Genomic DNA, 23,403 nt, shown 5'->3' with positions numbered 1-23,403 from the left:
CGCGCGTTCTCGTGGAGTTTATGCTCAGCCAGGACCAGAAAAACGAGGAGAGGAGGCAGCGGCGGCGGCAGCATGATGAGGACATGGACACAGACACGGATACAGAATTCAGTGAAACCACAGGCCCCGGTGCTTTGGAGATCATGTTGTTAATGGGGCAGATTCTATCCATGGAACGCCGATTCTGGGCCCGGGAAACAAGCACAGACTGGTGGGACCGCATAGTGTTGCAGGTCTGGGACGATTCCCAGTGGCTGCGGAACTTTCGCATGCGTAAGGGCACTTTCATGGAACTTTGTGACTTGCTGTCCCCTGCCCTGAAACGCCAGAATACCAAGATGAGAGCAGCCCTCACAGTTGAGAAGCGCGTGGCGATAGCCCTGTGGAAGCTTGCAACGCCAGACAGCTACCGGTCAGTCGGGAATCAATTTGGAGTGGGCAAATCTACTGTGGGGGCTGCTGTGATGCAAGTAGCCAAAGCAATCACTCAGGTGCTGCTACAAAAGTTAGTGACTCTGGGAAATGTGCAGGCTATAGTGGATGGTTTTGCTGCAATGGGATTCCCTAACTGTGGTGGGGCAATAGACGGAACCCATATCCCTATCTTGGCACCGGAGCACCAAGCCACCGAGTACATAAACCGCAAGGGGTACTTTTCAATGGTGCTGCAAGCACTTGTGGATCACAAGGGACGTTTCACCAACATCAACGCGGGCTGGGCGGGAAGGGTTCATGACGCTCGCGTCTTCAGGAACACTACTCTGTTTAAAGGGCTGCAGCAAGGGACTTACTTTCCGGACCAGAAAATAACCGTTGGGGATGTTGAAATGCCCATAGTTATTCTTGGGGACCCAGCCTACCCCTTAATGCCATGGCTTATGAAGCCATACACAGGCAGCCTGGACAGGAGTCAGGAGCTGTTTAACTACAGGCTAAGCAAGTGCAGAATGGTGGTAGAATGTGCATTTGGCCGTTTAAAAGGCCGCTGGCGTTCATTATTGACTCGCTCTGACCTCAGCCAAAGAAATCTCCCCATTGTTATTTCTGCTTGCTGTGTGCTCCACAATCTCTGTGAAAGTAAGGGGGAGACCTTTATGGCGGGGTGGGAGGCTGAGGCAAATCGCCTGGCTGCTGATTACGCGCAGCCAGACACCAGGGCGATTAGAAGATCACACCATGAAGCGCTGTGCATCAGAGAAGCTTTGAAAACCAGTTTCATGGCTGGCCAGGCTACCGTGTGAAATATCTATTTGTTTCTCCTTCATGAATACCCTCCCCCTTTACTGACTGATTTTCTGTAAGGAACCCACCCTGCCCCTTCCCCCAGCTTTCTTTCAAACCAAATAAAGTCACTATCATTTAAAAATCATTTATTCTTTATTAATAGATTAGAAAAAGAGGGAGGGAACCCGGGTGGTATTTGGGAGGAGGATTGCTGGGAAGGAAAAAGCCACAAAGAAAAGGTTAAAAAAATGACAGCCTTTTGCTTGGGCTGTCTACTGGGGTGGAATGGGAAGGTGTACGGAGCCTCCCCCCCCGCGTTCTTACACGTCTGGGTGAGGAGGATACGGAACATGGGGAGGGGGGAGGGTGGAACAGGGGCTGAAGCGGCAGTCTGTTTTCCAGCAGCCGTTCCTGAACCTCCACCAGACGCCGGAGCAGCCCCAGCGTTGCATCCTTCATCCTCTGGTCTTCCTGCCGCCATCTCTCATCTCGATCGTCTCTCCTCTCCTCACATTGGTCCCTCCTCTCCTCACGTTGGTCCCTCCTGTCCTCACGTTCACTGACTTCTTTCCTATACTTTGAAACTGTTTCCTTCCACTCATTCAAATGAGCTCTGTCACTCCTGCTGGATTGCATAATTTCAGAAAACATGTCCTCCCGCGTCTTCTTCTTATGACGCCTTATCTGTGATAACCTTCGGGATGGAGGAGGGAGGCTTGAGGAATTTGCAGCTGCTGTAGGGAGGGGAAAAAAGAGAGAATTGTTTTAAAAGCTACATTTTGCAGAACAATGCTTATACTCTTTCACGGTGACCAACACTGTTCACATTACATAGCACATGTGATTTCTGTGCAAGGTCGCATTTTGCCTCTTAATGCTGAGTGCCTGTGGCTTTGCTGCTAGAGATCAATCACAGGTCTGGGCAACAGAATTCGGCTTGCATGCGGCCATGGTAAGCTTCAGCGCCGTCCGTGCTTTCCAACATACCAAGCATAGCTTGTAGAGTGCTGCAGAAGCCTGGCCAATCTCAGCCAGTTGGGGGGGGGGGCAGTGTGGTGGTGCTTGTCTGGGCCCCTTCAGGCAAGTAGAGTGCTGCGGTTTTTCTGTTAACATTCAGCAGCACCAGAAAACAAACTAACCCTGCAGGAAGATCCCTGCAGGCACCAAACTACCCACCCCCCCGCCGCCGACCCCCCCCCTCGCCATGAATTCTCTGGGATGATCACAGTACCCTCCCCCCACCGCGTGGCTGGTAACAGGGAAGATCCCTGCTAGCCAAACGCGAAAAACTAACTGCAGGGAAGGATTTATTTTCCGCCACAGGCAAACAGCCCAGTAGGAACGGCCACCTCTGTCCCCTTAATTAAGTTCCCGTATTTCAACCAGGTTACCAGGAGTGATATCACTCTCCTGAGGATTACACAACAAGATAAAGAACGGATGTTGCTTGAATGCCAGCAAACACCGGGACCATACGCTGCCAGGCTTTGTCAGGCAATGATACCAGATTACTTGCTGCAAGCATGGCGTGGTCAAGTGTCCTACCATGGAGGAGGGAATAAGGATGCACTGCCCAGAAACCTTCTGGCAAGGCTTTCGGAGTACCTCCAGGAGAGCTTCATGGAGATGTCCCTGGAGGATTTCCGCTCCATCCCCATACACGTTAACAGACTTTTCCAGTAGCTACAGACTTTTCCAGTAGCTGAACTGACCGCGAATGCAAAGTCAGGCAAAGTAATCATTAAAAACTGTTTGCTTTTAAAACAAGTTTTATATTTTAAAAGGTAAACTCACCTGAGGTCCCTTCCATGGGGTCAGAGTCTTGGGTACTGGCTTGGGAGGCTTGGGAGGGTACTTCAGTCAGGGTGATAAAAAGATCCTGGCTGTTGGGGAGAATGGAGTGCTGTGTGCTCTCTGCAAGCTCATCCTCCTCCTCCTCCTCCTCCTCCTCTACCCCCTCGGCAGAATCCTCAGGCGTCGAGACTATCCCCGACCCAGAATCCACGAACAAAGGTGGGGTAGTGGTGGCAGCCCCCCCCTAGAATTGCATGCAGCTCGGCGTAGTAGCGGCATGTCCGCGGCTCTGACCCGGAGCGACCGTTTGCCTCCTTTGTTTTTTGATAGGCTTGTCTGAGCTCCTTGACCTTCACGCGGCACTGCTCAGAGTCCCTATTGTGGCCTCTCTCCATCATGCCCTTGGAAATTTTTTCAAAAGTTTTTGCATTTCGTCTTTTAGAACGAAGTTCTGCAAGCACTGAATCCTCTCCCCATACAGCGATCAGATCCAGTACCTCCCTCACGGTCCATGCTGGTGCTCTTTTTCGATTATCAGCCTGCATGGTTACCTGTGCTGATGAAGTATCTGTGGTCACCTGTGCTCTCCACGCTGGGCAAACAGGAAATGAAGTTCAAATGTTCGCGGGGCTTTTCCTGTCTACCTGGCCAGTGCATCCGAGTTCGGATTGCTGTCCAGAGCGGTCACAATGATGCACTGTGGGATAGCTCCCGGAGGCCAATACCATCGAATTGCGGCCACACTAACCCTAATTCGAATTGCTAAAATCGATTTTGGCGCTACTCCGCTCGTTGGGGTGGAGTACAGAAATCGATTTAAAGGGCCCTTTACATCGAATTAAATGGCGTCGTTGTGTGGACGGTTACAGGGTTAATTCGAATTAAAGCTGATAAATCCGAATTAAAGTCGTAGTGTAGACCAGGCCATAGACTCATCACCCTTCCCTCCAGAGCAACAGGAGCTTGCTATGCTCTGGTGATGGGTTGGGGTGAAAGAAGGAGACATAACAGTGAGAATAGGGAAATACCAGGGAGGTGCTGAGGACAACCGTAATAGAGGCTTAAATTAAATGTATATCCCAAATAATTAAAAAAAAATATAAGAGGACTAAAAAATGCCACGATAGCTAAACAACCGAGTAATAGAAGCAGTTAGTGGCAAAAAGGCATCCTTTACAAATTGGAAGTCAAATTTTTAGGAGCATAAAATCGGGTAAGTCGAGTGTCAAAGTATAAGGCAGGCCAATACAGAATGTGAAGAGCAGCTACCTCAGGACGCAAAAACTAAGAGCAACGTTTTTGTATGTACGGCAGAAGCAGGAAGCCTGCCAAACAATCAGTTTAAAATAATTATTCTCAAATGAAGTAGACTGTATGCAACAAAGGAAAATAAAACATTCACAACTCATTTATTGGCATGAAGGGAAAAATAAAATCCTCGTTTATGGCATCTCTATTGAATATATTAAAATCTATGACAATATTCCATATAAATATAGGTGGGAAAAAAGCCCTCAATGTTTAGGGTTTATATTAATGAAAATTGTGTTTAGTGAGATCATACTCATTAGTAGCTACCACTGCCTGATGCCATTGAAGATAAAGTAAGATAATCATAATAAAACAATAAAAACAAAACAATTCCCAGAGGCTCATCATAGTCCAGAAAGATCTACTTCTTGTAGTTGTAAATGACGTGGAGTTTAGCAGGTTAAAATATAGCTATGGTATCTCTATGTAAATGTACTTAAATCTTCTTTCACAGATTTAAACCTCAAGCTTCTCACTTGTGTTTCCATGGAAACATCAGGGAAATAAAGAGTCTACGACCTTGATAAACAATTTTCTTTCCCAGAGAAGAATAGAAAACAATATCAGTCTACATATTATTTCCTTTGCAGTCAGGGCCGGCTCCAGGGTTTTTGCTGCCCCAAGTGGCGGGGGAAAAAAAAAAAAGCCGTGATCGCATTTGGCACTTCGGTGGCAGCTCCACCGCGTCACTTTCTTCTTCGGCGGCACTTCGGCGGCAGGTCCTTCTTTCCGAGAGGGACCAAGGGACCCGCCACCGAAGAGACGGACGTGCCGCCCCTTCCCCTTGGCCACCCCAGGCACCAGCTTGCTGCACTGGTGCCTGGAGCTGGCCCTGTTTGCAGTAGCTTCATGTCATATGATAATACAAGAGGGAAATAAGCAAAATGGCTTTTGTATAGTTAATGCAGACTCAATGCTTTCTCCAGTTAGTTCTTCAAATAATATTGGTAAAACTGCTAGAGATTCTCTCTCTCTCTCTCTGTCCCCTCTTAAAGATCCAAGACATGCAGGTTGGAGGCCTGGGATCAATTTTCCAGGACGTCAAGCTTGTGATGTAAAACTAAATTTCTAAATCAGGGTACCTGATAAAACCTTGAGCTCTTACTGTCAAATTTAATTAGATCTTTATTTAACTATACCAGACTGCATCTTTTCTGTATTTTCAAAGTTCTTTCAAAGTTTGGAATCTTATGAAGTATGGTCTAATTTTTAATGAATTGGTGAGGAGTATTTTTTCCTCTCCAGTTGAGTGGAACCCAAATCTACAGAAAGACTAGCTGGGATGGGGCCTTACAGTATTTGCATGTGCATTTTGAGCCCTTTGAATTGGGTTTTTATATAAACTGTTACTCAACATTAAGTATGGTGTGGTTGTGGCATAGCATTGTAATACATTATTCAGGTTGACTCTGTTGCCTTAAGTATCAGAGGGGTAGCCGTGTTAGTCTGGATCTGTAAAAAGCAACAGAGGGTTCTGTGGCACCTTTAAGACTAACAGAAGTATTGGAGCATAAGCTTTCAAAAGCTTATGCTCCAATACTTCTGTTAGTCTTAAAGTTGCCACAGGACCCTCTGTTGCTTTCTGTTGCCTTAGCTTCTTGGTTGACTTATGATTTTTGGACCTGTAATGTGAAAAGAAGCAAAAGAACTTGAGAAAGATAGTGACTGTCTTATCTGATTTTCTAACTATAGCTCTTATAAATGATGAAATAATCACAAAAGATAAAAACGTTTCCCCAAAAGCTAATGCTTTGGAAGCTTGATCACTATATGTGGGAATAAAGAGGCTGCATTCATAGCAAACTACATTATTTAATTACTGTGATGGTTCTCAGGATACCCAGGACAGTGATGAAAGAGATGAAGTGGGCTGTAGCCCACGAAAGCTTATGCTCAAATAAATTTGTTGGTCTCTAAGGTGCCACAAGTACTCCTGTTCTTTTTTCCAGGACTGTGAGTCACCTTGTTACCCTCCTGCCTCCAGCAAGTGGGAGAATTGCTGGTGCTTAACTAGGTGTCAGCTGCTCCCTGACACCACCAGCCTGTTAGCGACCCAAACACTCTTGTCTGGGCTATGCCAGCCCTTATTTTACTTTGCAATTTAACAAGAGATGCCCCCAGTCCTGAGCCCCTTTGAAGCTTTTCCCCTGTTGTGTCCAGCCCCTTATCCACTGATCACGCACAGAAATACCATGTCTTCTGCCCCCCACAAGGGGATAGTGCACACACCAGCTTGTATGATTCAACTCAGGGTCAGCGCCTTGCTTAATATCACAGCATTAAGATATATTTATAGACTCATAGAAATGTAGGACTGGAAAGGACCTCGATACATCATCTATTCCAGTCCCCTGCACTGAAGCAGGACTAAGTATTATCTAGATAATCCGCTAATAACTCCCATGATGGAGATTCTACAGTTTTTTCAAGCTTTCCTTGTAGGTCATGTTTTCTAGACTTTTAATGATTTTAGTTACCCTCCTTTGGACTTCCTTCAATTTGTCCATACCTTTCCCAAAGTGTCGTGCCCAGAACTGGACACAATACTGTTGAGGCCTTATCAGCATTGAGTAGAGTGGAAGAATTACTTCTTGCTTCCTTGCTTACAACACTCCTGCTTGTACAAAAGGAAAAAAACAAAAGAATGTTTGATTCTTTTGCAACAGCGTTACACTGTTGACTCATATTTATTTTGTGATCCACTAAAACCCCCAGATCCTTTTCTGAAGTACGCCTTCCTAGGCAGTCATTTCCCATTTTGTATTTGTGCAATTGATTATTTCTTCCTGAGTTATAATGAAAACAATAAGTGGATTATCAAAGATTCAAGAGATAATGAATAAGGATAATGGAAACAAAGGGCTACACATAAAACAAAACCATAACATGTTTCTAGCGACTAAACAGGCTAACATTCTAGCTAAAGATGTCTTTTCTCTCCGAAAGTCTTTCTACAGCATTTCTTACTAAGGCTGGTTGAGTTCGCGACGGGCCTGTTTATTTCCTAGGTGCAGGATAAGGGGGTGTCTTCTTTGCCTTCTACTTCTATCCCCAAAAGTCATTGTCTGTACTCAGAGACAGTATAACTCCCTGGGGGTTGTTTTTCCTGTGTGCTGCTGCCCTGTTGATTTCACATCTCTCTATTGACTTTGTATGTAAATGATGCCTACGCAAAAGAATTAATGGACACAAATCTGACATCAGGAATCAAAATACTCAAAAACCAGTGGGAGAACACTTTAACCTGTCTGGTCATTCAGTGACAGACCTGCGGGTGGCTATATTACAACAGAAAAACTTCAAAAACAGACTCCAAAGAGAGACTGCAGAGCTAGAATTGATATGCAAACTAGACACAATCAACTCCGGTTTGAATAAGGACTGGGAATGGCTGAGCCATTACAAACGTTGACTCTATCTCCCCTTGTAAGTACTCTCACACTTCTTATCACACTGTCTGTACTCGGCTAGCTTGATTATCACTTCAAAAGTTTTTTTTCTCTTAATTAATTGGCCTCTCAGAGTTGGTAAGACAACTCCCATCTGTTTATGCTCTCTGTATGTGTGTATATATATCTCCTCATTATATGTTCCATTCTATATGCATCCGAAGAAGTGGGCTGTAGTCCACGAAAGCTTATGCTCTAATAAATTTGTTAGTCTCTAAGGTGCCACAAGTACTCCTGTTCTTCTTTTTATAATCAGGACAGTCCAATAAACCCCCTTGCCAGTTGGCATTAAGAGTTTATTGGGTCACAATTGCATAAAAGATTAATATTTCTCAAAGAGAACAAAAATGTCTATATCAGCAGCTCTCCAAGGCCAGGCAGTGGAGCACTGGTGTTCAGCTGAGCGCGATCTCGTGGTCTGCAGAAAACTGGCTGACTTTGTGGAGATGTCTCTTTTCCTTGTTTCCATGTGTTAAATCACAAAAAGAGAGTTAAACTTTAGAGCTGGTTGAAATCTTTTGTTTCTGTGGAAAATTTTAACAATAAATAAAAAAAACCCAAATTTTCCATTCAAAGTTTTTATTCCCCCCCCAGAAATTTGAAAACCCAAATATTCAAGTTGGAAATCTTGTTGCCTCATGGGAGTTGTAGTTCAGGTGCCTCAAGCTCCCATTCTCTTCTATTGGCTGGACTTCCTGATCAGATGACATCTCCCATGATGCATCATGCTCTCCTCTCTATGAGAGGTTTGGTGGTTTTTCATGGGAATCCCTGGCCATGATCCATTATGAGATGTAGTCCAGCTGGAGAGCCCACCTCATAGAGGAGAATGGGTATATGAAGCAACTGAACAACAACTGCCGTAAAGCACCATGGCAGCATTTCTACATCAAAATATTTCAGGTTTTGGGTGAAATATTTTTATTTTGGGGTGTTTAATTTTTCAATGAAAAATCAACTTTTTTAGATAATATTTGTTTAATCAAACACTAATTTTTCTGTCAAAAAACAGATGATTGTTTTCAGCCAACCCTGCTAAGATTACCTTATAGTCTTTCCAATATTATTTTTCAAAATAAACCATTTTTGATGTGCCAGAGAGATGATAACAGCTGGGAGGATGGGGCCATGCAATTATGAATGAGATGGGAGCTGTTCAATGCAACAACCTTTCTATTAAGTTGTGCTCTGTACTATGCAAAAGATTGAGAATCCACTGATGTTTACTATTGATTTCAGTCAGCAATGTTCTTAGAAACACCCCCTGATGAGGTAAGAAGGACTGAAGCTAATGTGGCTGTCTGGCAGATTGAAGTTATTTTTAAAGTTTCAGCCATATGACCTCTGGTTATGTGAGGTCACATGAGGTAGTGGAAGAGGAGATGGATCTATGGTAGCAGTAGCCTGGACAGGTATCAGTTGTATCTACTCCCACAGCCCCATGTGTGTAATGCATGTGTGGACACACAAAAGTGCACAGCCAACTTAGGGGTGCTGAATATCATTCACTTGACGTAGAAGAAAGGATGCCAAACTATCACAGAATTTGTGTTAGATTAGTACAGTGATTCTGATTTCAGTGGAACTTGTGAGCGTGTTTCTGATGAGCACTCTCTCAATCTATTTGGAAAACCTGGTTGGGTGGAACTGAGGAAATGGTGACATAACTGAGCATCTGTCAATGGATTCCAAATGTGCTGTTTCCTGTACTCCTAGAACAATGAGGAAAGTGAGGGGAAATCCAAATAAACGTTGTGTGACAGGGAAAGGAGAGGAAGCCTGAAACAATATCCAGGACACCATCGAGAATGGAACTACCACTTCCCACAGTGTTCAGGGGCAAAAAATACTGGAGGGGGCTCTAGATTAGACTCTTCTAAAGTTGGCCAGCAGCCACATTACCTTAGGCTGTGATCTTATCATATGTTAGAACTAAGTCATGTTAAGCCTGTCAGTACTTAGATGGGAGACCTCAAAGCAAAAGCTACGATAGTGCAGGAAATGTAATTGGTGATATAATAGGAAGTCACTCTTCCCTCTGACTGAGTGAAGTCACTGCCCTTATGCTGCCTTCTACTGCTGCAGGTGTTATCTTTTGGAAGAGATGTGAAACCAAGGACCAGATCACTAGTGGCTATTAAGGGTGTCCCTGGAGTAGGAATGTTAGGTCTGGTGTCTTGGCCAAATTCCACGTTATGTAATGCTAATTTGCCTGAAGATGAAGGGATGGATCACTTGATGATTACCTGTTTCGTTCATTCCCTCTGGGGCACCTGGCATTGGCCACTGTCGGAAGACAAGATACTGGGCTAGATGGGCCTTTGGTCTGACCCAGTATGGCTGTTCTTATGCTTTAAGATTTCTTTTGATAAAAGTCTACTTCCTATCCTAATGTGTTGGGAAGAGTTTGATGTGTAGTTAAACACCTGCCACTTTCCATGTTTATGGGTACTGTAGGTAAAGTGGTTTGTAAAGCACTTTGGGATTACTGAAGGTGAAAGGGGCTAAACTAAATGTAAAAATATTAGTATTTAGTATTAGATATTTTCTGCCGATGGGGGTCCCACTCAGTACTTGGATCTTCCATCGCATGATTAGTAAAACCCATCTAGGGTTGGGTACGACTTTGAGACCTTGTTAGGACAGCACAGTCCTATGTATCTGCATGTGCACACCATGACTGGAAAAAAACAAATCCTAAAGTCAATGGGCATTTTGTCTGAGTAAAGATTGAATTAAGACAGAAGTTTCTGCCTGCCTGGCTGAATGTGGAAGTGAACCCTTTGATTGGATCTCAGCTTCTAGGCAGCTAATTGAAACTATGTTCCTGGGAAGTTGGGAAAGGGGAGGGGAGGGCAGGAAAAGAAGCAATTTATCTATATTATTAGTGCCACCCAAATAATGAAATGAGTTGGAAAACAGAGTCAGTATTTCAATGATTTATTTACCATGAAACAAACACCACTCATGATTAAGACTACGTTTTAGTCACAGGTATTTTAGGAACAGTCATGGACAGGTCACAGGCAGTAAACAAAAATTCATGGCCCGTGACCTGTTCATGACTTGTACTATATACCCCTGACTAAATCTTGGGAGTGCCGCGGGTGCTTGTGGGGGTGTGTGGGTGCTTGGGGGGGGGGTGGCCTGGGGGGGCGGGGGGGGGCGGGGGGGGGGGGCGACCCGGGGGCCCCCATGGGGGGGGGGGGGGGGGGGGGGGCAGGGAGTTGGCAGGATTGGCAGGCTCCCTACCTGGCTTCTTGGAAGCGGTGACATGTCCCTCCCTAAGCTTGTAGCTCTGTGTGCTGCCAGTTCCGCAGCTCCCATTGGCCAGGAACTGCAGCCAGTGGGAGATGTGGGGCGGTGCCTGCGGGAGGAGGCAGCGCATGGAGCTAGGAGCTGAGGGAGGAACATGTTGCCACTTCTAGGGAGGCCCCGACCCCAGGTAAGCACCACCCAGAGCCCTCACCCCCTCCCGTGCCCCACCCCACAGCCCTGAGCCCTCTCCCACACCCAAACGCCTCCTGCTGCTGTTGGGAGTGAGGGGGCGGTGGCCCGAGACTGCCCCAGCAGTGGCCAGTGCAACTGGTCCAGGGGTTGCCTGAGATGCTCGGGCAGCCCCAGAGCCAGGCGCACTGTCCGCTGCAAAAGTCACGGAGGTCATGGAAAGTCACGGAATCCACGACTTTCATGACCTCTGTGACAAACTCGCAGCCTTATTCATGATGAATATTGAAAAGAAAGGGAGAAGCTGTGACCAGTCTGGCTGGTCTCTTCTAGCTGATCTCCTATGCTCTCTGGGCTGAATTGCATGTTGCTGTGGGTCCAGGGCTGTCCTTAGCTGGCCTGGAGTTAGTTGTGGGGTATTGCATTGCTAGAGCAATGTTAGAGATCACACAATACCTCTGCACTCACACCAAGATAAAACACTTTCGCTCCCATGCAATCCACAGGGCCATTTTCATGCATTCAGAGACATGCGCAAACAGCACTCACGTACTCACACAAGTGGAGATGTGCACAGACTTGTACACCCATTACTTATATGGTATGGATATGCTGGACTGATGCTTGAGATCACATATGTATACAATACACCTGCCCTTCACTCCTCCCACACCAAATATACACAACAGTGCTAACACTGGGTCTTTATTTACAGTGTCTGGTAGCCAGAAAGGCAGCAGGGACCCAGCACTGGGGTATGGATGTGGTAGAATATCAGAGATCACACACATACAGAAATACATATACACTGACACAAAATAGCTTCATATTCCTTTCATTGAATCAGCGTCGCATCAGAGTCGTTAGTCATGTGTGGCGATCATTCTCGGATGTGAGATGCTCTCAGCAACAACTGCTTGTGGTTTTTTAAAGTACATAAAACCACATGTTCCAAGAACATGGGAGGGGCATAAAACAAGGACAAAACTTCAAACTTTGCTACTCTGGCTTGGCTTTCCACCCCCGCCCCCAAGAGTTTCCTCAGTGCTTCATACATTTAAATCCTCCTCTTTAAGTCATTTTTTTCATCCCTGCACTGAGATTCTGAAGTTCCTCGTGTATAGCTCGTTCTGCATGTGGGACTGAAAATGTACCTAGACCTAAGCCTTTTTCCTACTAATCTAAAGCTAGCTTCCAAGTCCTCTCTCCTACACCTATCTTAGATACCTATATGGCCCCCTCCACCACAATATGTAAGCACTTCACAATATGCAAAGTATTGAGTTCACAATACCCCTGGGGGATAAGGAAGTGCTATTGTCCCCATTTTACAGATGGGGAAAGGAGGCACAGAGGGGCCAAGTGACTTGCCCAAAGTCACACAAGAAGTCTGGGGCAGAGCAGGGTCTAAGTGCTAGGCTAGTGCCCTAACCATTGGACCACCCATCTCTTCTCCATCACTCTTTTTCGTGAGTACCAATATATATTCCAACCGCAGACTCCTCCACAGCAGTTGCTAACAGTGTATTGCTGTCTCATGAGACCTGCCACCTTCACACTGATACCCCAAGACACCTAACTATTGACATCTCTACCTATCGAATCCCCTGCCACATCTTACAACTGAAACGTCCTTTTTGCATGAGGAACTGTCACTCTCCTCTACATATTTCAAGAGGCGAGTCCTCCTCTTTGGGGATTTGTTCCCCCCTTCCATTTTTTCCCCCTCCCATCCTGAGAGCTGTACTTGGTTCCCTGCAATCTACATGTTTTGTGCCTATTTGAATTCAGACAATTCTCTTCCTTTTTGATAGGGTGTTGTGCTGGCTGGTGAGTCAATAGGAGACTTTCCATCAGATACTAGCACTGACTTGCTTTGCCCTGCGGAATGCTTCCCTCTGGGTTGGAAGCCATTCTTTTTAACATTCTTAAACATTTTTTCTTCTTTAAATACAATTCTAAAAGCTTAAAATAACTTTATACAAATAAATAGGAAAAAATATATCACCATTTCCACTTTGTCCCACAGCACGTGGCAAAGAAAATATCTCTTTAAAAGGGATAGAATACTTTTTGGTGCATAGCTCCTGCTGAGATATTATGTGTGCTGTACTGCCATCTAGTGGACATAGTTTGTCATATCTCTGGCTACTTTAGTAGGAAATTTGTGGGTGCTAGATATATCAATAAATTTATTAGAGCATAAGCTTTCGTGGGCTACAACCCACTTCTTCGGATGCATATGGGTTGTAGCCCACGAAAACGTATGCTCTAATAAATTTGTTAGTCTCTAAGGTGCCACAAGTACTCCTGTTCTTTTTGAGGATACAGACTAACACGGCTGCTACCCTGAAAGATATATCAATAGATCTCACTCCCTTTACCTCTATGAGAAGAAGAATTCACAGGTTATTTACAACCAGGGAGCAAGACCAGGCAAGCAGTCTTTTGATCTAACTCCAGAACCATTCCTCTCTGCCATCATGGAGCAGCACCAGATAGGAGCCAAGGAAATTTGGGCAGATTAGCCTTTAATCCAGCATTTACCCTACTGGTCTTCCACTAAATGTAGGCTCTGGAGTCATTCCTGTCATTTACCCTACAGACTAGATCTCCATCATGACCTCAAATTTTAGTTCAGTGCTGCAGGGAGGTAAAAGCATCAGCTCCCTTTTAGGGACATGTTTGCTGTCATATTTAAATCAGAACCTTGTAACTTGTTCTCAGCTGTGGGGATGGGTGCCACAAATACTTGTAAAAATAACAACTGTAATCAAAATAGTGAATAATACAGCATCTCTAACCCCACTTTTAGTTCTGGCTGTTTCAGCTGGATGATCCCTGGGGTTTGACAGTGATCCTGGCACTTGAGCTGGGGTTTCTTGTGTTGGAGGAAAGTTCTGCTCTGGATTCTAAGAGTTCACAGACTTCATCCATTGCTCTGATGCAGGACTCAAGGTTTTCAGCCAGTTTCTGGATTTTCGCCTTTAGCACAGCTTGGCTCACCTTTGTGACCTCCCTCGTGTACTCTGGCACAAGAAAGTTGCGCGAACCGTAGAATACCATGAAGCAGATGGAATTGTACAGCGAGATGGAAGCGTTTTTCTCTGACTGGAGCAACAGGGGGTCCATTGGGCCCTGTCCACGGTGGAGGAATTCTAGGCAGCTCAGGATTTCCCTCATCTGGTTCTGACAGTTCACTGCGATCTCCTGCACCCTTCTCAGTTCCCTGGAGTTAGAGAGCACTAAGGAGAGATCGGAAGTGACATTGACAGCCCCTCCGGCAGAGGCTACGCCCAGGCCCACAGCAGAAGCCAGGAGAGATGCTCCTAAAGTGGCGGGGCTCAAGGAGAGCCCTACGATGGCGGTGATTGCTCCTACTGCACTCAGGGAACTCCCAGTGATGTTTGCAATCAAGGATCGCCTGCGCAGCTTGTTGATGTTTCGTGCAATCTCGCGAAGCTTCCTGATCTGGCCATGCAGCCGGCTTCTCTGATTCAGCAGCAGCGTTTGGAAGTGGCGTGTAGGGTCCAGTGCTGGAGGAAAGGTTATAGCATTTCTCTCCATGGCCCTGTCAGGAAATACAAACAGATGGGCTTTACTCAGCCAGTCAGTCTTAGGAGTGTGTGTTTGAGGATTGGTTCAAGGCCCAGTCTGCTATTTCAAGGTAGTGCAGGTACCAAGGAGGTGAATCCCAGACACCTGTTCCTTGATGGAGATCCTATGGGATTTATCCTGGGTCCTTTCTGTTTAAAGGTGGTGAATACAGAGACTGATGAGGTGAAGTCTAGAGGGATAATCCCTAGGACATGGATTCTCAGTGGAGGTTAGGTTCCCCATGGGGAGTTGCAAACATGTTTCAGGAGGGTCCCGCATCCATCATCTTTTTCTTTAAGGTTAGTTGGGAGTCAGATCCTGAAACATTTTTCTATTGTCACTGTATGAAAAATGTTGAGAACCATGTTTCTAGGGTGAATTTGAATGGGAAGATAGTAGAATAAATGATCAAACAATCAATTTGTAAGCACCTAGAGGATAATAAGGTGATAAGTAATAGCAAACATGGATTTGTTAAGAACAAATCAGGCAAAACCAATTTAATTTCCTACTTTGACATGGTTACTGGCCTAGTGGATGGGGGGAAGCTGTAGAGATGATATATCTTGTTTTTAGTAAAACTTTTGATACAGTCCCACATGACAGTCTTCAAATATGTTAAGGACTGTAATAATAGGGTGACCAGACGTCCTGATTTTATCGGGACTGTCCTGATATTTGCTTGTTTGTCCCGCATCCCGACCGATGTTCGGTCGGGACGCGGGACAAACAAGCAATTTTGCCCTCCACTCCGGCACACAGGCGGAGCTTGGAAGGGCTCGCGCCCCCCCCCCCCGCCCCAACTCCACCGCCTCCCTCCCCCATTGGATCCCTCCCCAAATCCCCGCCCTGGCCCTGCCTCTTCCCCAAGCACGCTACATTCCTCCTCCCTCCCAGGCTTGCGCTGATCAGCTGTATGGCGGCGCAAGCGCTGGAGGGAGGGGGTGACACCAGCGTGCCTGGCGCGGCCATGAAGAAGGTAGGGCCAGGCTGGGGATTTGAGGAGGACAAATTGCTAGTTTGTCCAGCGTCCCGAGCCGTGTGAAGGTGGGAGAGGCCGTGGGGCGCCCGGCTGGGCCGCCAGTGCCACGCCCAGACCCCGCGCCTGAGGGACAGAGATGCTGCCCACCGGCCCCCTCCCCGGGGTGGCTGGCGGCCCCCATTCCTCGAGGGCTCCCATGTCCCCGGCCCCTTTGCCCAGCTGTTGTGCGTGCTGTGCCCTGCCCCGAACCCCCCGGGGCTGCAGCACAGGGACGGGCTGCGGGCGGGTCGGCGCTACAGGCCGTTCTTGTACTTGGGGACAGACTCGCCCCACGCACAGGGCAACTTGGTGGGGTCACAGCGGCCGCAGGCTGAGCACGCCCCAGCCACTCACTTCCTAATCCTGGGGTGCTCTGTGCTGCAGGGCAGAGCTGCCGCCTGCCTGAAATGCTGCTGTCTGAGTGGGTAGGATTGCACCAGCTGGGCACCTTCCCCTACGGGGAGAGGTGGAGACGAGGCGAGCTGCTGCGGGGGGGGGGGGGGGGCTCCAGCGGCTTTTTTTTTTTGCTCTGCCGTCCCTCCCTCCCCCCGAGTCCCGATATTTCACCTTTGTCATCTGGTCACCCTATGTAATAAAGAGGATGGTAATTGATTATTTTCCAGGTCCACTGGAGGTAGGACAAGACCTAATGGACTTATTCTGCAGCAACGGTGATTGAGGGTAGATATTAGGAAAATATTTCTAATTATAAAGCTAGTTAAGTCCTGTAATAGGCTTCCAAGGGAGGTGATGGAATCCCTATCACTGGAGGTTTTTAAGAACAGGCTGGACAAATACCTTTCAGGGATAGTCTAGGTTTACTTGGTACTGACTCAATGTGGGGGATTGGACTTGGTCACCTCTTGAGATCCCTTCCAGCCCTACATTTCTATGTTCTCTTTTCAGGCTGTGAGCATTGTGTGATCATTACTGTGCTACTGGTGTCCTGTACTTAGCTTAAGGGAAAAGGGAAACAATCTAATGATAATGCCTAGCTCTTTATAAAGCACTTTTCATAGTTGATCTCAAATCGCTTTGCAAAGTATTATTATCCCCATTTTACAGATAGGTAAACTGAGGCACAGAATGAAATGACTTGCCCAAGTTCACATAGCAGCAGAGCTGGGAATAGAACCAGGTCTCCTGAATCCCAATACAGTGGCCCCACTGCCTGCCTAGCTAAAGCAGTTTTGCAAAGGAGCTACAAATATGTGTACACTGAAGCCAGCGATGTGATTGCAGCATGTGTAGCTATCCCTGAGCTAGCTTTAATCTAGCAATGGTGAGTACCAATGGCAGTGAAGTTGTAGCAGGATGTACTTCAGCACAAGCTGTACAAATCTGCCCACGATCCTGGGTATTACTTGGGCCGCTAGTCCATGCTGAAGTCCATGCTGCCGCGCCTTCACTGCTATTGGTACTTGCGCTAGCTAGATTAAAGCTTGCTTGGGTATGTCTACACTACCTGCAATCACACCTCACACCTACAGTGCAAGGGGGTTCTCAGGACAAATTATTTGGTGGCCTCAGAGTGTGGCCCCCAACTCTTGCTGCTCTCGTGCTTTTCCCTAAAATACTTAATTAGCATTAGGAAAAACAAATACATATGCACATATACATATCATTGTAATTTATTTATTGCTAGCTAGCAAGTCTGCTGTGACAAGTGGCATTAACAAACATACAAGTATCACTTGTCACAGCAGACTTACTCAGCCCCAAGAAGTCTGGGGACAAATTAAGCCCTGGCTGTTGGGTCGGGGGAGGCAGCAGGTGCCAGGGGCGATGTGGGGAGGGGGGGATGTTGGCTGGGGGAGGCAGCAGGGGGGGAGGGGCGGAGCCTAAAGCCCCGTGGCAGGAGCCCAAAGCCTTGCGGCCAGAGCCTGCCTTCCCTGCCATGCCTGGGCTGAAGCTCAAATCCTGAGCCCCACCGCCCCTGGGAAGGTGGGGAACTCTCTGGCTGCCTAACTCTTTCTGGAAGCCCCAGCAACCAAGGCTGTCTATCCAGGAGCACCAGGGATGGGGAGGGGGCACTGGTTTCCCTCGCCCCCTCCCACAGTCACAGCCCAGGAGGCTGTGGCCACAAGAAAAGCCCCTGGTGGCCACATGCAGCCATGGTGGCCGCATTTGAGAAACACTGGAGACAGACCCTTAGAGGTTGTTTCCTGTCTGATACAACTTCATGTTGAAAGACAGGCAGCCACTAGAGTGCCAGGGGGTGAAAGATTTCTATGGCAGGGATCCTAACCCACCCCAACTCTAGAAGACACAGGTAACCAAATCAACGCATTAACACTATTCTCAACCACAGTTCCTGTCCCCTAAACTGGTACAGATGACAAGCACTGAGACAAACATTTGTGCAGAACATAATCTGATCTGATAATAATATATAAGAAATCAATTCTGGAAGCCCCTGAATCATTTGTGCTACTGATTTTCTTGCTGAGAAAATGAACATTTTTCTAAAAAGAAAACTGCAGTCTCACAGACACTACTAGTAAAATAATAATTTTAAATATATCCCCCTCCATTCCAGGCTTCCCTGGGGTCTCTCCCAATTTACAGGGAGAACAGAATCTCCAACCGCTCTCTCCCTCCCCTGGTTTTCAGAAAAAAAGTTCCCTATGTATTTAATTATTTAAATAGTAGTAATAATAATAATATAATTAATAATAGAGAAATGTCTGAAACAGACCAAAAATGTTTCTGGACAGAATACTCTTTCCTAATCAATGGTGCTGAAGGGGTCCCGAGGAATAATATTTCCAACTTACCTTTCGTTTCCAGCCAATCTTACCAAGGACAAATTTTATGCTGTTTCTGGATGAACCCCAATTTATAGTTCCCACGAACCAATTGCTGCAGTGGGAATGCTTTGCCTCATAGTGGGAGTTTGCCATTTCCTGCCCCCCTCGTCCAGAAGGATGTGACACACTGGAAAGTGACCTGGAGACAGCGCAGCACACATCATGTTCAGGAAATGATCCCGTCAAATGAACATTGTGTGTTCGCTTTTCCTGAAGTGCAGAAAAAAAAATCAGACTATTCCTGGCTCTGAATGAGAGCAGTCATCCTCCTAGGGGAATCACTGCCCTTCCTCCCCTTTAAATAGCTAGTGACTTTATCCAGTACTACACCGAATGGGATGAGTGCTAGCCAGTCAGCTTGCTGGATGACTGAACCCTTATGTGCGTGTAACAAATAAGGAATAAATAAAATACACTTTCAACCAATCAGTTTATTTGCTAAGCCTAGTGTACTTTTAAAAACTGAACTCTGATGGAGATCCTAGTCCAGCGATGGGCAAACTTTTTGGCCTGAAGGCCACATCGGGGTTGCGAAACTGTATGGAGGGCTGGGTAGGGAAGGCTGTGCCTCCCCAAACAGCCTGTCCCCTCCCCCTATCCGCCCCCTCCCACTTGCCGCCCCCTGACTGCCCCTCTCAGAACCCCTGACCCATCCAACCCCACCTGCTCCTTGTCCCCTAACCTCCCCCTCCTGGAATCTCCACCCCTAACTGACCCCCGGAGATCCCACCCCCTATCCAACCCCCCCTGCTCCCTGTCCCCTGACCGCCCCATCCTGGGACTCCCTGCCCCTAACCGCCCCACAGGACCTCACCCCCTATGCAACCTCCCATCCTGTCCCCTGACCGCCCCCTCCCGGGACCCTTCCCCATCCCCTTTCGGAATGTGGCCCTGCGAACATGGGTGGAGGACTCAGGAGGAGCAAGGGCAGCCGCGCAGCCGGAGAGAAGCAGCAGTTTCCCCTTCAAAGCACTCCTTCTCTCCGGCCAGCTGCACGGCCGCCCGGTGCTCCTCCTTAGTCCTCCGGCCACGTTCCCCGCGCGCCCACCTGCTCCACTGCCCCTGCAGTGCAGCCCCTCCCCCCCGTGGGGGGGTGCGCCGGTGCTGAGGTGCCTGAGTGCCCGGCCCTGGGGCCCCCTGTTGTTAGGGGCCCCTGTGCCAGGGCACCCTGTGTTCCCTTGTAAATCTGCCCCTGAGCTGCGCCGCTCGGCTGGAGCCAGCGACGCCACCGCACTGCTGGCATGGCGAGTTGAGGCTGTGGGGTAGGGGGGACAGCAGGGGAGGGGCCAGCCGGGAGCTCAGGGGCCAGGCAGGACGGCCCCATGGGCCGGATGTGGCCCGTGGGCTGTAGTTTGCCCACCTCTGTCCTTGTCCATGACTGGCTGGAGCACACACACGACATGAAAGAATCACTGGCCTACACCAAGGAAGCTGTCATTGGTGGCGAGCAATCGGTGTAGCTGCACCAGTGCTGACTCTTGAGTGTAGACGGGATCATGCAGAGGTTTGTAGTGACTGAACTAATAGAGGTTTATCCCTTAACCCGACTTTGTTCTGTTTACAGTTCTTACCTGCCGCATCATATTGAATTGAGGCTGTAGACTCTCAGGGTAGGGACTGTATTTATATTTCCCTTTGTTAGGTGCCTAACATGGTATAGGACGTTCAAATAATTTGTGCCCAGAAAGAAGGGGTGCATTTGCTGGATAATTAGTCATGATGAATTAGTCACCCAGCTATAGTCCTAACACACCCTCTAGCCTGCCTTTACACTAGAAACATTGGCAAAGTCCAGGGTGTGCCCACAGCAGTGCATATTCCAAGAGAGGGTAGCCTCAGTGGTATTCTTTGTATTATTGACAGAGTCAGTAACCAAACCCCAAGTGTAAGCTTAAAATCCTCTTGTAATAGCCAGCTATCTACCTAGCACACAGGATGTCCTTTCAGTTAGTAGGCAGGTGGTCTCTCACCAGAAGTGTTGTAAATAAGCAGAGCGGAGGATGTGTTTGTTGGTCTGAAGGTTGGCATGGCACTGAGGATGGGAGGATGGATGTGGCTGAGGAGATGGTGGAGAAGACAGAACAAGCATTAAACAGCTACAGGCAACCCCTGCTGATAGTGTGTGTGTGTGTGGGGGGGAGGGGATGGGGGACGGAGTGAGGGCAGCGGTTTCAGCAGTGTTACTAAGCGTGCTCAGTCCATGTGAGCGTGCTCAGTACAAGCCAAGCAGCAAACGGAGGGGGGAGGACGCGTCTCCTCTGGACTATCACCATGTATATAACAATGTGCTGTCAAGGACAAATATACTGGAAGTACTGACCTAGATATCTGTGATGAAATGAACCCCAGCATGTTTCATTTGTAGAGCTGATTGGATTCCAGCCCCCACCAATGGAAACATTTGACTTTTCAAAAATCTCAAGACTGAAAAAAAAATATTTTGATTGGCAAGTTTTGACCAGCCCTGTGCATTTGATTTGCAACCTCTCTTGCAGAGCCTAAAACTTGATGAGGACTGGTGTACTGCTCTGAGCACAGGGCTAGGAACCAGGAATGTCTGAGTGTTAATTCTGACTCGGTTGCCGGGGACAAGTCAAGTATCCTCTTGGACTCATGTGCCTCCTCTGTAAAATGGTAAGAATATTTATCAATATCACCCAGGTGTTGTGAAGATTCATTAATTAGTATTTGTCACATGCTTTGAAGATGAAAAATGCCAGGTAAGTGCCAAAAATGTTTTGGTGGGGAAAAGAATGTGCACAAATGCCACTGTGAATGGAATGTTGTGTTGGGGCTTCAAATACGTCACCAACTTTGGAGCTTTGACAGGCAAAAAAGGGTGCGTTTTTCCATTGTATTTACTTAATTGAATTAGTGTAACACAACTAAAAACCCTCTAAAATTCTTGTACAGCTACATGAGGAAAATGGTTGAGTTGTTTAAAACATGCTAGCTAATCATAGAATGTCAGGGTTGGAAGGGACCTCAGGAGGTCATCTAGTCCAACCCCCTGCTCAAAGCAGGACCAGTCCCCAGACAGATTTTTACCCCAGTTCCCTAAATGGCCCCCTCAAGGATTGAACTCACTACCCTGGGTTTAGCAGGCCAATGCTCAAACCACTGAGCTATCTGTCCCTTTTCAAAACCCAGCTCTGATCTACACTACAAAAGTTTGCTGGTATAACTATACAGGTATAACCTGCCTAGCATAGGTGTAGTTTATACCAGCAAAAGAGAGCTTTTGCCAATATGGCTTATATCTGTTCGTCGAACAAAATATGCTATGCTGGTTAAATGACTTTTTTGCAGGTATAATTGCATCGGCGCAAGGGCTTTTGCTGGTATCAAAATGTCATAAAAATCCACACCTCTAACTGGCATTATTACACTGGCAAAAGTTTTACATGTCTAGCTGGGGCAAGTTGTAGTTTTTAACACATTAACACAGCTTGAGATATGTTAACCTGCCTTTTAATAAGCGTTATCAGGGTTTTCAGCTGTGGTGAGCTGACGTGATTGAACAAGCATGACTGGCAACACATTATCTTTGCCTATGAAGACAGGGCCTTCTAGACTATTTTCCGTAAACCACAGAGGATGATTACAGCTCTAGTATCACCATCATCCCAATGGACAGTGAAGCAATTTCAGCTGATTTGTGGTTGATCTTGTCAGTAGCATTCCTCCCCGTGGGACTGTGAGCATGGAAAAAATGGCTGCTTTCACAACTCCTTGTGGCCTTGTCTAGGAAAAAAGGTGCTTTTTCAATCATTTGAGCCATCAGTTTTAACTGTGACTATGTTGGTGCTAAGTGGGGTTTTCAGTTGAGCTAACTGGATTGAACCCCCCCCCAACACACACACTCTCTTTCCCTAATGTAGACAAAGCCATAGAGGTTCAGCGCTAAAACACAGGGCAAGTAGCAGGGGGAGGTTGATTGGACAGTACTTTACATGGCCAGCTGCCCCCCCCCAACTATAAATGAGGCAGAGAGAACGACAGATTATTGTTTTTTGCATGAGCCTGGCTGTAACACTCCCACTCTCCCTCACTCCTTTTGGTGGCCAGGTGGGAGCCAGAGGCAGCAATCTGTCAGAGATAAGCACAGAACCCTTAGGAGTAACTGACTGCTTCCTAGAGCCAGGAAGGATATTTTTGCTAGGGTGTTCCCCAACACAATTTAGTCTAGCGTGGAGGGTTCTTCCCCCCGCCCCCCAACAAGAATGCATGTTTTATGCCTTCCTGGGAGGACTGATCAGTTCAGTTATTCAAGGGATCTCACAGGAGTTTTCCATCACTTTTTATTCTCTGTCAAGCAGCCCTTGGAGGAGTTGCAAATCACTCGGTTAAGCTACGGTTTGGCGACTTGAGGGCTAGTCGTTTGGTATTTTTCTCTTGCAAGCAGCAGGGCAAAAGGTCATGGCTGTAAGGGAAAGTGACACGGGACCAAGCAGCACTCCTCTGGTGCGGGGAGCCCCACCAAGCAGGATCTCCCATATCTGTATTACCTAGTTGTGTGCCAGTGCCAGGGATCATAGATTCATGAGGTTGTTAGCCTCACAGTGATGGGCTGCCCTGAATAGGAGGTCACATGTAGGCACTGGGAATTCAGCTAATGGAGCTGGTCACTGGGATATGATTGACAGACCAGCTATTCCCACCCCCATAACCTTTTGCACATCCATCCAGTTGGCTAGAGCTAAATTGTTACCTATAAAGGTCATTGCAAATCTTTGCACCACAAATCTGC

The 23,403-nt window shown here is 47.1% G+C and overlaps 1 protein-coding gene and 1 long non-coding RNA gene across 4 annotated transcripts in view; one reads left to right on the top strand and one right to left on the bottom strand.

Annotated features, from left to right (window-relative positions):
* Window positions 1–23,403, top strand: part of LOC117879371 — a 29,446-nt gene that overhangs the window by 1,398 nt on the left and 4,645 nt on the right. Inside the window, exon 2 of the long non-coding RNA XR_004646251.1 lies at window positions 21,149–21,287. This is a non-coding gene — a long non-coding RNA (uncharacterized LOC117879371). The remainder of the gene's footprint in view (window positions 1–21,148; window positions 21,288–23,403) is intronic.
* On the bottom strand, window positions 13,505–18,858 carry APOLD1 (apolipoprotein L domain containing 1). Of its 3 annotated transcripts, none has more exons than XM_034774499.1 (2): window positions 18,621–18,858; window positions 13,505–14,796 (listed from the first exon to the last, which is right to left on the bottom strand). In XM_034774499.1, exon 2 carries the CDS (start codon window positions 14,790–14,792, stop codon window positions 14,052–14,054), a length of 741 nt encoding a protein of 246 aa, XP_034630390.1. In that variant the 5' UTR covers window positions 14,793–14,796; window positions 18,621–18,858; the 3' UTR covers window positions 13,505–14,051. The 3 variants fall into 3 exon arrangements, with proteins under 3 accessions (XP_034630390.1, XP_034630375.1, XP_034630382.1); XM_034774484.1 differs by having other exon boundaries at window positions 13,505–15,253; window positions 18,621–18,854; XM_034774491.1 differs by having other exon boundaries at window positions 13,505–15,162; window positions 18,621–18,854.

The sequence above is a fragment of the Trachemys scripta genome, chromosome 1 (genome assembly GCF_013100865.1).
Source record: "Trachemys scripta elegans isolate TJP31775 chromosome 1, CAS_Tse_1.0, whole genome shotgun sequence".
NCBI lineage: Eukaryota > Metazoa > Chordata > Testudines > Emydidae > Trachemys > Trachemys scripta.
Note: the sequence above shows the minus strand (reverse complement) of the source record. Positions and strands in the feature narration are given on the sequence as shown.

Excerpts from the sequence above, each read along its gene's own strand:
- APOLD1 (XM_034774499.1), bottom strand. The coding sequence starts at position 14,792 with ATGGAGAGAAATGCTATAACCTTTCCTCCAGCACTGGACCCTACACGC.